A 15699-nucleotide genomic window follows, 5' to 3' on the forward strand; every position below is an offset into this window, starting at 1 on the left:
TCACCATCCTCAACAACACTGTATGGGCCGTGGACCACTTCAGGTTCTTAGGAACCACCATCTCTGAGGACCTGAGATGGTCTTCACACATAGACACTGTTCGAAAGAAGGCCCAGCAGAGACTGAACTTCCTGAGGCAACTCAAGAAGTTCAACCTTCCACAGGAGCTGCTGGTCATCTTCTACACTGCCATCATTCAGTTTGTCCTGTCTTCATCCATCTCAGTGTGGTTTGGATCATCCACAAAACAGGACAGGTCCAGACTGCAACGAATAATCAGGACTGCAGAGAGAATAATCAGAGCTGACCTTCCCTCCATCCAGGACTTATACAGGTCAAGGGTCAGGAAAAGAGCTGCAAAAATCTCTGCAGACCACACACACCCTGCACATAAACTGTTCAGAGCTTTACCTTCAGGCCGCCGCTACAGAGCACTGTTTACTAAAACCAGCCGCCACAGAGACAGTTTCTTCCCCCATGATGTTTCTATGTTGAACATTCAATAAAGTTCAGAACAACAGCATACAGATGTTGCAAATGCACCTTTTTATTATATATGTGTATATTGTACATTGTAAATTTGTATATTCTGTAATGCAAAAACAGAACAAAAGAGCAAAGTGTACCGGAGTCAAATTCCTTGTTTGTATGCACGAACTTGGCAATAAAGCTAGTTCTGATTCTGATTCAGATTGTAGGTTTGGGGGCATGTTTAGTTTCATTGTCCTGCTGAAATGTGAAACTGCACCACTATCTCAAGTCTTTTACAGACTAGCAAGCTTTCTTCTAGGACTGTCCTGTATTTAGCTCCATCAATCTTCTCTTCAAATTTGACCAGTTTCCCTGTCCATGCTGCGGAAAAGTGCTCCGACAGCATGACGATGCCTCCATTTTTAACATGGGGATGTTGTCTTCAAGGTAATGTGCTGTTAGATTTCTACTATACATACATATCATTAGTTTGCACAAGCCATGTTAGGCATGGCTTGTGCAAACTGATACTAATCTCTTGTCATATTGAACCCAGAACCAGGAGACTCTAGAGCAGCACACAGGAGACAGGAAAGTTTTAACAAGTTTATTGTTTTAACAAGTTTATTGTCAAGGTATTGTATGGGCAGTGACAGGACTCCATAGATGGTTGGCTTCTGGGATCAGCTCACTAAAACAGAGAGTGATTACTATCAGGCTGAGAATCTTGAATGTTGAAATTGGAAGGGAGAGGCTTACTTGTGGATGAAGATGATGGTTCTGGGGAGAAGTGAGCAAGCCACAAAGACTGAGGCTGAAAGGCCAACATCCCGTGTGAGTGGATTCCTCTGAGCAGTGGAAGGCGTTGGAGGGTGGACAGGCAAGGCAGGTGAAGCGATGAGTGATCTTGTAGTCAGATCTTGCAGATCCTGAACGGTCCTTGGACAAATGTAAATTCAGTGAAGTATTCACCATGAGCACAAGACTAACCACAGTGGGTTGTCTAGGAACGGGTATGCTGACAGCCAACAGGAAGAAGAACCAGAGCCACAAAGGATATCCAGAGCTGGGCTTCACTGGCAGCAACCTTGAAAGGTGAACAGAGCTGGGGTTAGAAAAGGGCAGGGAAGCACAAAGGCAGATTCAGAGCAGGGTTTGTTCTGCCTGATTACCACTCAGCAATGAGTGGGGACATAACAGCAGGAGCCAGTGAAGAATAATAACAACCAGAGAGCTTAAATACTAACGAGAGTACAGGGAGAGCCAATGGACAGAGAGACTGATTAATTAGGGACAACAAGGAACAGGTGTGAGCCAGACTGCAGGGAGACAGAGGGAGTTAAAACAATTAACACATTGAACACAGAACAGAGGGTGAACTGAGAACCAGACTAGGGGAAATAAACAAAAACACAACACAGACACAGGCTAGGCATGACATCTCTTCTATACAGACCAGATTTGTGGTGTCCATAATTAATATTTGCTCTATCAACAGATTTCCCTTTATGAGCTGTGGATCTCTTCAGCTCCTGCAGAATTGCCATGAGCCTCTTAGCTGCTTCTCTGATAACAGCTCTCCTCATGGGATCTAATTTATAAACGTGGCGTAAGCACAAAGCTGGGTCTGAAACTTGCGTACATAACTTTAAACGCCAAGTTTGTGATCTAAAAAAAAAAATCAAACTATGGGAGAATGTGCAGTCCTCACGCAAACACTGACCCATGCATACGCTCCTTTTGGAGACAGGGGGAACGGACAACGCAGATGGCAAGGTGGGGAATTGAAGCCATACTGCATCGTGATCCCTCTCAGACAATTAATTTCACCTCATATCAAACTTTGATCATAGATTGACTTCATCACACGTATTCAAACCCGCAGTGTTATTTATGCTTGTGCTTGAGAACCATAACTATACATAAGAACCTTTCACATAAATAAAAAGAAGTTTGCATATTTCATGGAAGTTTTCTCACCATCACATTCCTCTCCCCGGTGATCACCAGAATGCTGTAAACGTTTAAATACCGTGAAGACATTCGTACATAATGCTGCACGATGGATGCATTGGCACTGCTGGAAGCACCACCGGAACCATGCAATCCCTGTTCAATTACAGGTGTTAACCACTCTGGGGTTCCTGGCAACCAGCTCTTACCAGTGCAAATTAGCCGACATGTATGTGTTTAAGCAACAATTAATTGACCGGCTCTGCCTGAAGCCACTTTTAGGAACAACATAATTCTGTGAAATTATCCATGGGTGTGGGATGTCGCAGCCAGCGCCACGGGCAATAATACCTGGATGGCATTGTTTTATGACCAGTCGATATGTCAGATTTCCCTACACTGTGGGAGACCAAGCCAACATTAAAAGGCACTTTGCAACAACGTCTGGCTTTCGAAATGTTATCGGCGCGAATGGCTGCGTTCATATTGCTATAAGGGCTCCATATGATATTGGATACATATTTAACAGTCAAAGCCAAGGATACATTCAGCTTGGCTCTACCTTCACAGAGTCACAGATCAACTACACCTCCCACCCTCCCATGCTTCTCTGTGTTATAGTTTCTGAGACGGAGCTAAACCTGAGTACTCAAAGCGGTGCAGGATCGAGCGATCATACCTGCCACCTGTGCGTAGTGGTGTTGCAAATTGCGGCTGCCTTTGAGACGCACAAAACATTGACAGACTCCACCATGAATTTCACATCTTTTGCGCTGAGCCTAGTAGGCCACTGCATATTCATGAAACGTGTATACTGGACAGCGGGTCTTATTTTCTTCTTCTGATCTTATTGCGCATTTCATTAAATGATGCTTTTGCCCATGCTGTCTGGATTTAAGAGGCAAAAATGTTTAGTAAATCTGGCCCAGAGACAGATAGCGAGAGAGAGAGACGTCAGTCACAGCCTCTCAGCACAGTCGAGTCTGGCAAGCCTGAGTCTATGATGTGGGCGGGGCAGGGCCATAAAGTGGGGGACAATGGCCCCCTGGCCCCCCCCATTCCAGCGCCAGTGGTCCCACTTTCTGAATTTACTGTGGTAACAAGGTGTTTCCACTCCCAGAACTTCCTTGTATTTGTCACGCCACTACTGTGGCTACCAAACATGGTATTTTTGGACTCTATCTCACTTCCCAACACATGGATTTCTTGGTGAAATTGCATTTCTTTGCTCTTTTCTCCATGGTCGCCATTGTTTACCATAAAATAACATTTATTAGCTTTAAATACACTGACATTCATGAGGTGCTTTGCAATGACCATGTATGGTTGAATGTGGGTGTGTGGAGGCCAGAATATGAGGCAGAACCTTGATTTATGAAGTGGAAATTGCTTGCTGGTATGTATGCGCATTGTTGGATTTTTTTGGCATACACCATTTCTGATTTTTGGGCGTACGTACAATTTTAGTATGATCCTACGAAATGTTTTGTAAATAAGACCCCAGTTGTCGGTATGGTTAGCTAGACTGCCATTCCCCTAACATTTTTAGATGAAGTGAAAAGGGCTCTGTGAGATGTTCAAAGCTTCAAATATTGTTAACCATGCTTTAAATTCTTCACAACTTTACGCCTGACCTTTCTGGTGTGTTCTTCAGGCTTCATGATGCTGTTTGTTTACTGATGTTCACTCTCTAAAAATCTTCTGAGGCCTTCACAGAACAGCTGGCTGGATTTATACCGAGATTAGATTACACACAGATGGACTCTGTTTACTGAGCAGGTGACTTCTGAAGGCAATTTGTTGCACTGGATTTTATTTAGGAGGATAAATAAAAATGCACACAATGTCTTTCAAACCTTTATTTGTAAAAGACTTTGATTTATGATTTTTCATCTACCTTTCAATTATGCTCTGTTGTGTGTTGTTCAGACAAGATCCCACTTTAAACTCCTTTAGGGCTGTGGTTGTAACCTCACAAAATATAAAAGATTTCAAGCAGTGTGAATACTTTCAAAAGGTACCATGTATTGTGATGCAGAACTCTTTCATAATTTGTTAGATATTCAAGCCACCTACAGTGTGTGGTGGTATTTGCTAATCATGTGACTTCTGCAGGTAGTCGATTGTCTTGGATTTTATTGAGATATGCATGCCATACATTTCAGTTTTACATTTGTAAAAATGGAGAAAACTCAAGTACCGTAAATGTTCTCTTCCACTTCACAGTTATGCTACTTTCTGATGGTCAATTGCCTGAATCCCAATAAAATAAGACTTGTAGCTGTAATGTGCAAATAAATGCAATAGGAATGAACACTTTAAGGGATTATAAATCGTTTTCACAATTAATAATGAATGTACAGTGGGGAGAACAAATATTTCATACACTGCAGATTTTGCCGCTTGCAAAGCATGTAGAAGTCTTTAATTTTTATTATAGATACTCTTCAACTGTGAGTGACAGAATCTAAAACATAAATCCAGAAAATCATATTATGTGATTTTTAAGTAATTAATTAACATTTTATTGCATGACATCAGTATTTGATCACCTAACAACCAATAAGAATCACAGGCCTGTTAGTTCTTCTTTAAGAATCCCTCCTGTTCTCCACTCATTACCTGTATTAACTGCACCTGTTTGAACTCGTTATCTGTATAAAAGACACCTGTCCACACTCTATTAAACTCCAACCTCTCCTCAATGGCCAAGACCAGAGAGCTGTGTGAGGACATCAGGGATTAAATAGAGGACCTTCGCAAGGCTGGGATGGACTACAGGAAAATAGCCAAGCAATTTGGTGAGAAGGCAACAACTGTTGGAGCAATTATAAGAAAATGGAACAAGTTCAAGATGATGTGCACACAACGTCCCCCTGCTCAAGCCAGAGCATGTCCAGGCCCGTCTGAAGTTTGCCAACGACCATCTGAATGATCCAGATGTCCGTGTCGGCAGTGTATCAAATACTTGTTCTCCCCACTATTCACATAAATGACTAAAACAACATGACCAAATAATGGAAAACATTTCTCTCTTTGTAGCAGTTTATTTATAATAGTCCTTCATGGAAATATTTCCATGGTTGAGTGCAATAACAGGACATAACTTTATCTGACACACAAATCTTGCCTATATTGCATTCATTGAGTATTAAAATAAATAAAAATAGCTCTCCCATTGACTTGACCTCTTGAGTATAAATACACAACATGATTGCCTTCATTATTTATTCTGAGAGGCTACCTACCTACGATCTGACTGAGTGAAGGCTGTAGTATTCCATCAGAGCAGCTTTGAACCGCAGCCAGAGAAACTTCACCAGTCTTCCACAAACAAAGGTCTTCACACACGCTAACGGATACGGACTAAAAGCGAGGTGAGAAATCTTACAAGAGTACAACATCGAGCTACACTGACAAAGCTTTGGAAGCACTGGATTCATTTTACATTTACATCACTGTACGTCAGAGAAGCACCAAGACATTTCGGTGTGAAGGTATACCATGTAACAAGGTAACAGACATGTGCAAATAGGTTCAAAGCATGAGTAGCTGATATAAAAGAGTATATAGCGCATTGTTCCAAACACACATTAATGATTCAACAAGCCATGTAACATTTATATGCATGCAACTGTGGATCACTTACACATAGGAATGGTGGAGGAGGTAGATTCACAGAGCACTAAAACAAACAAAGCAGCATTGTAAAGAAGGAACTAACAAACCTCACAGCTCAAAATCATGCATTGCATACTCAAGCTGTAGCATAGTTTTGTGGTGCACTGGCAGCAGTTTCAGCATTTTAGACTACGCTGCTGTGCTGTATGGCTTTGGCTTGCGTTGCTTGTTAAATCCAGCAACGTTAGGTTCCATATTTAAAGAGAAATCCTTTGTATACGGACACAGTAACTGGTGTAGTAACGCCTTCTGTTTTTGCTACAGCAGCATTCAGTGAAGCTTGGCCTTAATGCTTACATGTAATCTGATTTGAACTCCAGTTAACATGTTAAGTAAAATAAAGTAAATAGAAATTACATGATACGTATAACAAGCAGAATCACTGGACTACATCCGGACAGAACACACACCAGGAAGATTACTTAGTTTTGGTGATAAATGCAGCTGAATGTTTATGAAACACACCCTGTCAACCCTGGAAGCTTTATAGTGCAAGAAATTCAAAGCTAGCATAATATTGTCGGACTGCCAGGGACAGGTAAAGCCAAATTCAGTGAGGAGGAACGTGCTGTATGACCTGCTGAAGAGGGAGGAAATATAGCGAGACAGAGAGAGAGAAAGCTGGTCTTGCAGATGAGTTATCTGACACTCTGCGACATGTGCAGCGGGGTCAGCATCTCTTCAAAAATGGCTCCCTTTACGTTGGACCCTCTCAGGTTGGCTTCTTGCAAATCGCAGCCAGACAAGTCACAGTTCTGCATAAAGAAAGAACAAAACAAAAGCAGGGGTGAGATTTTAAATAAGGACACAATCCAACAGGTATTACTGATTAAAATGTTCTGTTTCCTTAGTTACTTTCTTTATACAAAGATTATATCTTTTAGATTGGCTCAATGTTGGAAAAAAAAAAAAAAAACATTCTCCCTGCAATCGTAAGGCTTTTCAATGGGCTATAATTGTTTTTTAATTGATATAAAATTAAGAGTATCACCAAACAATTAAAAAGTTATTTATTACAAACCAATAAGCCGTCTTTTTGGATAATCTGGGCTTTGTTTTATACTTCTGTTCTCACAACTCAAACTAATGTTAATGTAAACAGACACAGATATTCTTTGTCTCTATAACACATGTATGGTGAAAGAGCAAGAATCTCCCATGTGATTGAGAAAAGGTCCATGTTGGGGTCTGGCCACAGATCTTGCACTAAGCATTTGATCGCCATCATTTGTTTACTGACTTGTTAGGAGATTTCTGATCCCCATAATATAATAATATTAGGTATTTTGATGTGTCTTGGTGGTTTTTTTAACCATTCTACTTTTTACAAGTTTCCACTGGCTTATATGAACCTAAATCGCATGAGTTACCATAGAAACAGCTGTGCTTGTGTTGGTTGATAAAATTAGCAAAGCATCAATTAGTGATGAAGATGATTGATCTAAAGATTTTGACAATGTTAAACTTAGACGTTTACTTAATAAACATTGCCGAAAGAACTTACAAATAATTTTAGAATTATATTAATAATTTGCTAGGCCATATTTGTTCAGCCATTTGTTACTAAAAGATGCGAGGTCCCACAGGGATCCATTCAGGTGCCCCCTTCTCTTATTGCTTTACTTTTAGCTGAGTATACTTATTCGTTTTGTTCAATTCAATTCAATTCAAAAATACTTTATTAATCCCAAAGGGAAATTAAATGTTGTTATAGCTCATATTATGAAGGTTTCCTCAAAGAGCCGTTGTAGATGCTGATGCCTGTGGGCAGGAAGGATCTCCTGTAGCGCTCCGTCTTACAGCAGATCTGAAGAAGCCTCAGACTGAAGACACTTTGTTGTTGTAGGACAGTCTCATGAAGAGGATGCTCAGGGTTCTCCATAATGTTCTTCATTTTATGAAGAATCCGTCTTTCCACAATGATCTCCAGAGGTTCCAGAGGAGTCCCCAGAACAGAGCCAGCCTTCTTTATCAGCTTGTTGAGCTTTTTTAAGTCCCTGGCTCTGATGCTGCTTCCCCAGCAGATGATGGTAGAAGAGATCACACTCTCCACAACAGACTTATAGAAGATATGCAGCATCTTCCTGCAAACACCAAAGGACCTAAGTTTCCTCAAGAAGTACAGTCTGCTCTGTCCCTTCTTGTAGATGGCTTCACAGTTGTATCTCCACTATAGTCTGTTGTCCAGGTGAACACCGAGGTATTTATACTCCTCCACCACCTCCACTTCTTCTCCCATGATGGAAATAGTTTTTGACTTATTCCTGTTTCTCTTAAAATCTACAATCATCTTCTTTGTTTTAGTCACGTTCAAAATGAGATGATTGTTTCCACACCATGCCACAAAGTGGTCCACCACCTTCCTGTACTCAGCTTCTTGTCCTTCTCTGATCCACTCCACGACTGCAGAATCATCCGAGTATTTCTGCAGATGACAGGAGTCTGTCTTGTACTGGAAGTCTGAGGTGTGCAGAGTGAAAAGGAATGGTGAGAGTACAGTCCCCTGTGGTGCTCCTGAGCTGCTGACTACCTGGTTAGACTCATAACCCTTCAGTCTCACAAACTGTGGTCTGTTTGTTAGGTAGTCTTTGATCCAGGAGATTGTTGAGGCCTCCACCTGAGTCTTCTGGAGTTTCTGACAAAGCAAATCAGGTTGGATTGTATTAAATGCACTGGAGAAATCAAAGAACATGATCCTCACAGTGCTGCTGGCTTTGTCCAGATGACAGTGGGTTTGTTGAAGCAGGTGTATGATGGCATCTTCAACTCCAACTCCACAGAGATAAGCAAACTGAAGGGGGTCCTGATGGTTTACTGTTTGCTTACTCAGGTGGGCCAACAGGAGTCTCTCTAGGACCTTTATGATGTGGGATGTCAGGGCAACAGGTCTATAGTCATTGAGGACTGATGGGTGAGTTTTCTTTGGTACCGGAACAAGACAGGAGGTCTTCCACAACACCAGAACCTTCTTTTGGGCCAGGCTAAGGTTGAAGAGGTGCTGCAGAATCCCACAGAGCTGCTCTGCACAGGCCTTCAGGACTCTAGGGCTGGCATGATCTGGACCTGCAGTCTTATTCCTATTCAGTCTCTCCAGTTGCATCTTCACTTGACTTCTTGAGACACACAGGTGGAAGGGGGTGGCAAAGGGAGCATCAGCATCTTCTGATATGGTTGAAGGTAAACATGTAGAAGCAGAAGGGTCCATGGCTGAGGTGGAAGATAAAAAATGTGAGGTGTTACTGGACAGCTGTGGGTCCTGTGGGTCAAAGGAAGATGGAATATCTGTTTGGCTGTGAGCAGGAGAGGAGGATGCGAAGCTTGTTTCTGAACGAAACCTTTTGAAGAATGTGTTCAGTTCATTGGCTCTGTCCAGACCTCCATCGGTCTGATCATCCTTCTGCTTGAAGCCTGTGATCTTCTTCATCCCTGTCCACACATCTCTGATATTGTTTTGCTGGAGCTTGCTCTCCAGCTTCTTCTTGTACACCTCCTTGCTGTCTCTTATCTTGACTTTAAGTTGCTTCTGTATAATCCTCAATAATTCTCTGCCTCCCTCTCTGAAGGCTCTTTTTTTCTTGTTAAGCAGGTCCTTCAGGTCACTGGTGATCCAAGGTTTGTTATTGGGGAAGCATCTCACGGTTCTGGTGGGGATGATGTTATCCACACAGAAGTTTATATAGTCAGTTACACACTCAGTCATGGCATTGATGTCCTCTCCATGTGGCTGGCACAGTGCGTCCCAGTCTGTAGCCTCAAAGCAACCTTGCAGAGCTTCTTCAGCTTCCTGTGACCATTTTCTCACAGTCCTCTTTATTACAGGTTGCCTCTGAACAAGGGGCTTATATTTCGAGCAGAGAAAAACAAGATTGTGATCTGATTTGTCTAGAGGAGGTCTTGCTGTAGAGATGTATGAGTCCTTGACATTTGCATAAAACAAATCCAATGTTTTGTTTTCTCTGGTAGAGCAGCTGACAAATTGTTGAAACGTTGGAAGTGTAGCAGAGAGTGAAGCATGGTTAAAATCACCAGAAATTGCCACAAAAGCATTGGGGTTTTGTGTCTGTAGCTTAGCAACAACTGAGCTGATGGCATCACATGCAGTGTCAGCAACAGCGGAAGGTGGAATGTAAACTGTTGCCAAAATAACACTGGTGAACTCTCTGGGTAAATAATATGGACGAAAACTTACTGCCAACAGTTCAATATCTGGACTGCAGAGATGACACTTCACAGTTACATGTCCTGGATTACACCATCTGTTGTTCACAAGTACTGCCAGTCCACCTCCTTTACATTTGCCGCTCCTCTTTAAATGTCTGTCTGCTCGTATGGTTAAAAAGCCCGGCAGAGAGAGCTGGAGTCGGGGATATGATCCTGCAGCCATGTCTCAGTAAAACACATGATACTGCATGCCCGGTACTCTGGCTGGGTCCTTTGTAGGGCTTGGAGTTCATCCAAATTGTTTCCCAACGATCTCACATTGCCCATCATAATCGACGGAAGAGATGGTTTGAACTTCCTCCTTCTCTCTCTTCTCTTAGCTCCTGCTCTGCATCCACGGCGTCTCCTTTTCAACTCATCAGGGATTTGGGGTTGTAGTTGAAGTATTATTTAAGCTTTTGAGATATTAATCAGCTGCTCCCGGTTGTAAGAAACAACACCGTTGCCATGGCAATGCATCATAACAAATGTTCAAAAATAGAAAGTATTAAGAAAAATCCTCCAAGCTGCACAGCATCCGACACTGGAGTGGACAGTCATCCAAAAAAAATCCACCACAAGAGGAATAGTTCCCAAAAAAGAATAAATCAGAATCAAAAGTAACAGAGCTACTCCAACCTGCTGCCACTTTGAGCGGCGCAATTCTAGAATATCATATTGAGGTGGCTCGGGCATCTATACCAGATGCCTCCTGGAAGCCTTCCTCGGGAGATGTTCCAGGCACGTCCCACCGGGAGGAGGCCCAGGAGACGGCCCAGGACACGCTGGAGGGACTATGTTTCTCGGCTGGCCTGGGAACACCTTGGGCTCCACCCGGAGGAGGAGATGTCTGGGGAGAGGGACGTCTGGGCGTCTCTGCTGAGTCTGCTGCCCCCGCGACCCGGTCCCGGATAAAGCGGAAGATGACGAGTACGAGACTTCAATAATACTACAAATTTTACAACGGTTTCGTTAAAGGAAATAGCTGTAAAAAAATGTGATTCATTTTGTTTTGGCAAAATGTATATGTATTATATTTGAATATGTATTAGGATCAGTAGTAAGATTTGCAGTGTAGTTCATCCGAAGTGATTAATACAGATTTATTGTAGCTTAATGTTTCAGCACCTTATATATTGTAATACTGCATAGGGAGCAACCTATCATTAGAATTATGGGCTGTTACGTTTTGCAAAATAATGTCTGGATAAATGTGATCCTGACAATTTAGAATACCAAAAAATATTTTACTTTTCATCAACCCTAATATCTTTTATTGTCAACTTTATCTCATGCTCAGAAAAGCGTTTTTTTATTTTTATTTATAGTGACAAACACGATCAGAATATCAGACAACTGCATCAACTATTTTATTCTAAATATTGTCATTTTTTCCCTTTGATAAAGGGGACCCTGTATTCACCCCAAGTCTCCCAAAAATGTTAAACTTTTTGTATGAAATGTGGAGGAAACTTTCTGTATCATAGTTTTCTGTTTTTCTTTTGTAGAGATTTGTATTTAACATTGTGCAAGTTTACACACAGACTTAACTACATGAACATTTTTTTAATATTGTTTTACTGAATTATTTGTAAAGTATTACTTGGATTTTTAAAAGGTGTTTTTTTTTTTTACTGTGCAAATAAATAAAAAAGTTAACCACAAACTAAAGATATTCAATATTATCAGAGATAAAGACTCTTTTGTCCATACAATGTAGCATATTAAAAGTAGCCTATAAATGAATTATATTTTAGCCTAAAGTGATTATTTCTGACCTTTAAAAATTGTCTTTCACAAGCTTCTCCTCTGACTCGGCTTTTGTAGCTGCTTTTAAAAGATAATCATCCTGTGATGGCCTTTTCTCACCTCCAAATCGGTCCCCGCTAAAGTGGCCCCCCGCAGGTTGCAGTTCTTCAGCTTTGCATTTTTCAGAGTGGCCACACGCAGGTTGATTCCGGTCATCTGGCTTCCTTCCATGTCCACTCCTTTCAGATTCGCACCTGATCACAAAAGCAAAGGGTTAAAATGAGATGACAAATTTGGATGAATGTGCTCTTTAGAGAAATATCTGCGATAAAAGCTTGCCTTCAAGATTGGCCTTCAGTCCAGATGGATCTTCAAAGTTGCATCCTTTTAAAGAAGCTCCCTCAGCGTTGCAGCAGAGCATCTTGACTCCTTGTAAATTAGCGCACTTCAAAATAACCAAGCAAAATTCCAAAATGTACATATGAGTCTTTTTTATTTTTTATTTGAACCAACCGCAAAAGTTATTTTTGGAAAAAAGAAGAAGCAATTTTTACACTTACATCCAGGTTGGCTCCAGAAAGGTCAGCCCGCTCCAGATTGGAACAGCACAGATTAGCGTGTGTCAAATTGCATCGACTGAGGTTAGCCATCTTGAAGTTAATATAACGCAGATCGAGTCGGGACAGATCAGCACCGCTAAAGTTCAGACCCTAACAACAGCAAGAGCAGCATGGTTAAACATTCAATTCAGACAGCGAGTATGGCGAGAGATGAAATCTTTTTAGTTGACCTTACCTGGCAGCGGAGCTCTGACTTGGTGGAGGTTGCCAGAAGAAAACGAACAAACTCCTTTCGGGAAATGGGAGAGTGGTCCTCGGGTGGCTGAGAATTCTGTTTTTATATAAAACATATTTATATTATATTTTATAAACTGGTAAGTGGAGAGATAAAAAAAAACAAAGGGAGTGTATGACATATTGCAATTTCACAATACCTTGATTACTACTTCCAGCTGTTCAGCCAGCTGCTCTATTCCAAAGAAGCGAGCCTCCTCCAGGACCCCTAGAAAACATTTATGGAAACCATATCATCAGCCTGTATGTCGTAGGCAACTGTTTTAATGAGTGTTGAAAGAAAATCTAAAGTCTCCTCTAAAAGCTTACCTCGGATATTTATTCCTTCGTTGACAATGAGCTGACCATGTCTTAAGTAGTTGAGAATCGGCTCAAAATATTCAGGGCTACGGTCAATTAGGTAAGCCCCATGCTGGTCCTGTTTGTTTCCCCACACATCTGAAGCGAAACACATATGTGGAAAAATCCCCTTCACAACAGTCGGTTCACATTAGAATTAAATGTGTGCTGGTGGACAAAGCAGCTGTACCTTTTTCACGGAACATGTGAGCGAGCATGCTCTCAGGCTCCTTGCTGACCAAAGTACTCCTGAACACACATAATTTAAGGTAAAAACAAACAAACAAACAAACAGGAATAGAGTACAGTCCCTTGCAAAAGTATTCATATCCCTTGAACTTTTGCCCTTTTTGTAACAAAATGTTTTCTAGCAGGTAAGCCTCTACTCCAGTCTACAGTATTCTGCAGATTAGCACTTTTCTCTCTCAGGACTGCCCTGCACTGAGCTCCATCTATCTTCCTAACAACTCTGACCAGCTTGCCTGTACCCGTTGAAGAAAAGCATCCCCACAGCATAATGGTGCCACCACCATGTTGTACTGTGGGGATTATATGTAGCGAATATGTTTCCACCACACATGGCTTTTGCATGTAGGCCAAAAAGTTAAATATGGGTCTCATCTGAGTAGACCATTTTGTTTCCACATATTTGCTGTGTCCCCTGCAGGGACAAGCTGCAAACAGGACTTCGAATGGCTTTCTTCTGGCTTCTCTACCATAAATGTCGGCTTTAATGAGGGCTTTTAACAGATTCTAACACCCAAGCTGCAGCCATAGGCATCTTGGATGCTTCTCTGATCAATGCTCTTTGCACCCAACCTGTTGCTGCAGGTCGTCTCTGTAAGTTTACAGTACTTACCTGCTCTTACCATTTTCAGAAGATGGACTGAACACTGTGGACAGAAATGTTCACATCATGGGATTTTGTCCTATAACCTAACACTGCTTTAGACTTCTCAACAGCTTTATCCTTGACCTTTCTGGTGTGGTCCTTGGTCTATGTGATGTTCTCTAACATACCTCATAGGCCTTCACAGAACAGCTGGATAGATGTCGAGGTCAGTTTCAAAGCTGGAATCTATTACCTATTTAGATGACTTCATTAACAATTTGTTGCACTTTGTGTGCAGATACTTTTGAAAGGTACCGTATATCGTTCAAATGAATGACTAAACCATAGACACCTTGTGGTGGTAAAGAGGCGACCACCGATATTCAGGGTCAGCCAGTCAGTGTGTGCTCCGTGCTGATCAGATGTAACGTTGACTGCATGCTGTGGGTCTGACAATAAGAAAATAAATGCTTAACACATTTCCACACTATGGCTGACAGCAGATAAGTGTCCTGTGGCAACAAAAAAAATGAGCTCACCAATAAATGGATCTCCCTCCGACACATACAGCACGTCATCATCTCTGATGACAGACACACAGATTGACACATTTAGCACATAATCTGAGGATAAATCCATCATGTAATCGGTGCTGCGGGACGCAAGCGTTTACCTTATTAGGACGATGTCATCTATGAGACCACCCTTCCCGTTGTATAAACAGGAGGCTTTGATTCCCAGCTTATTGCTCGCTACTGACAGTAAGTCAGACAAGGTCCCGTAAACTGCTACCACCTGTAAAGAAAATAAAAGCGTAATGAACAGTGATTACATGTGAAACCAGAAAATGAGCTACATTAAGCGTGTGAACAATGTCCATAAAGGTAACATTTACGTCATATAGCTGCGTGATATTACATATTAATGACAGTTTTCCATTATGATACACCTGTATCTCAGTGGGGAAATATTTTGCGGCCCAGGCTCCCACACTGACTGAACAGCCTGACTTTTTACCCACCTTGCCATTTTTAGACGTCCCGTTAACAAACAGGGTAACTCTTCTCATTCTTTGTACGTTTGGTTCTAAGTAAGTTAATATAATTTCGAAGAAAAAACAGATTTTTGTTTATCCGCCTGTTATCTACTAGCTCTCAGAAATAGATGAAGCTGGCCAACTAGCTACACCAGACAGTAACACGAGAAAAAAGATGCCTTCAAAACCTCCCGGAAAAACTTGCTTCTATGTATTTTTAGTCACTATCATCAGTTGTAAAAGCGCCTGATAGACTTAAAAAGGAAATGCAACATACTCGGAGTTGTGCTGTGATGTAGTGCAGTTTTAATGCAACGAAACTATGCTTTTTATTTAAAGCGAAATTGTCAAAATACGTTGTGAAAATGCGAGCACGCCAGTTCACATAGGCTCTTTTTAAAATAATATTAGCTGGACATTTACTTAAATGTAGATTTGGTACCTTTTAATATATGACACTAACAGCTAATTCAGTTATCACTGCGTTTCCTTTTTTGACATACAGTTAGACAAAACAAACTATTTGGACTGCACCTGAAGTGTGATTTTTATGTGACACTCTGCAATTGGCCAATGATCTCTAC

General features: G+C 41.5%; 1 protein-coding gene and 1 long non-coding RNA gene across 2 annotated transcripts; both read right to left on the reverse strand.

Moving 5' to 3' along the window:
• Window positions 1–1064: 1064 nt before the first annotated feature.
• Window positions 1065–4906, reverse strand: LOC124878167. The gene is made up of 2 exons (XR_007040669.1): window positions 1231–4906; window positions 1065–1162 (listed from the first exon to the last, which is right to left on the reverse strand). It is a non-coding gene; the product is annotated as an uncharacterized LOC124878167 (long non-coding RNA).
• A 549-nt stretch (window positions 4907–5455) lies between these two features.
• On the reverse strand, window positions 5456–15290 carry kctd9a (potassium channel tetramerization domain containing 9a). Its single transcript, XM_047382641.1, has 12 exons — window positions 15101–15290; window positions 14753–14874; window positions 14619–14662; window positions 14432–14528; window positions 13438–13496; window positions 13218–13346; window positions 13049–13116; window positions 12850–12945; window positions 12615–12764; window positions 12394–12499; window positions 12175–12308; window positions 5456–6860 (listed from the first exon to the last, which is right to left on the reverse strand). The coding sequence occupies exons 1-12, from the start codon at window positions 15146–15148 to the stop codon at window positions 6744–6746; spliced, it is 1170 nt and encodes a 389-aa protein (XP_047238597.1). The 5' UTR covers window positions 15149–15290; the 3' UTR covers window positions 5456–6743.
• Between the last annotated feature and the right edge of the window lie 409 nt (window positions 15291–15699).

Source organism: Girardinichthys multiradiatus, chromosome 12 (assembly GCF_021462225.1).
Source record: "Girardinichthys multiradiatus isolate DD_20200921_A chromosome 12, DD_fGirMul_XY1, whole genome shotgun sequence".
NCBI classification, from domain to species: Eukaryota; Metazoa; Chordata; class Actinopteri; order Cyprinodontiformes; family Goodeidae; genus Girardinichthys; species Girardinichthys multiradiatus.

Excerpts from the sequence above, each read along its gene's own strand:
- kctd9a (XM_047382641.1), bottom strand. The coding sequence starts at position 15,148 with ATGAGAAGAGTTACCCTGTTTGTTAACGGGACGTCTAAAAATGGCAAG. Across the intron at positions 13,117-13,217 it reads CGAAGGAATAAATATCCGAG|GGGTCCTGGAGGAGGCTCGC; the intron begins GTAAGCTTTTAG and ends AATGTTTTCTAG. Across the intron at positions 12,500-12,614 it reads TTTCTGGAGCCAACCTGGAT|TGCGCTAATTTACAAGGAGT; the intron begins GTAAGTGTAAAA and ends GTTATTTTGAAG.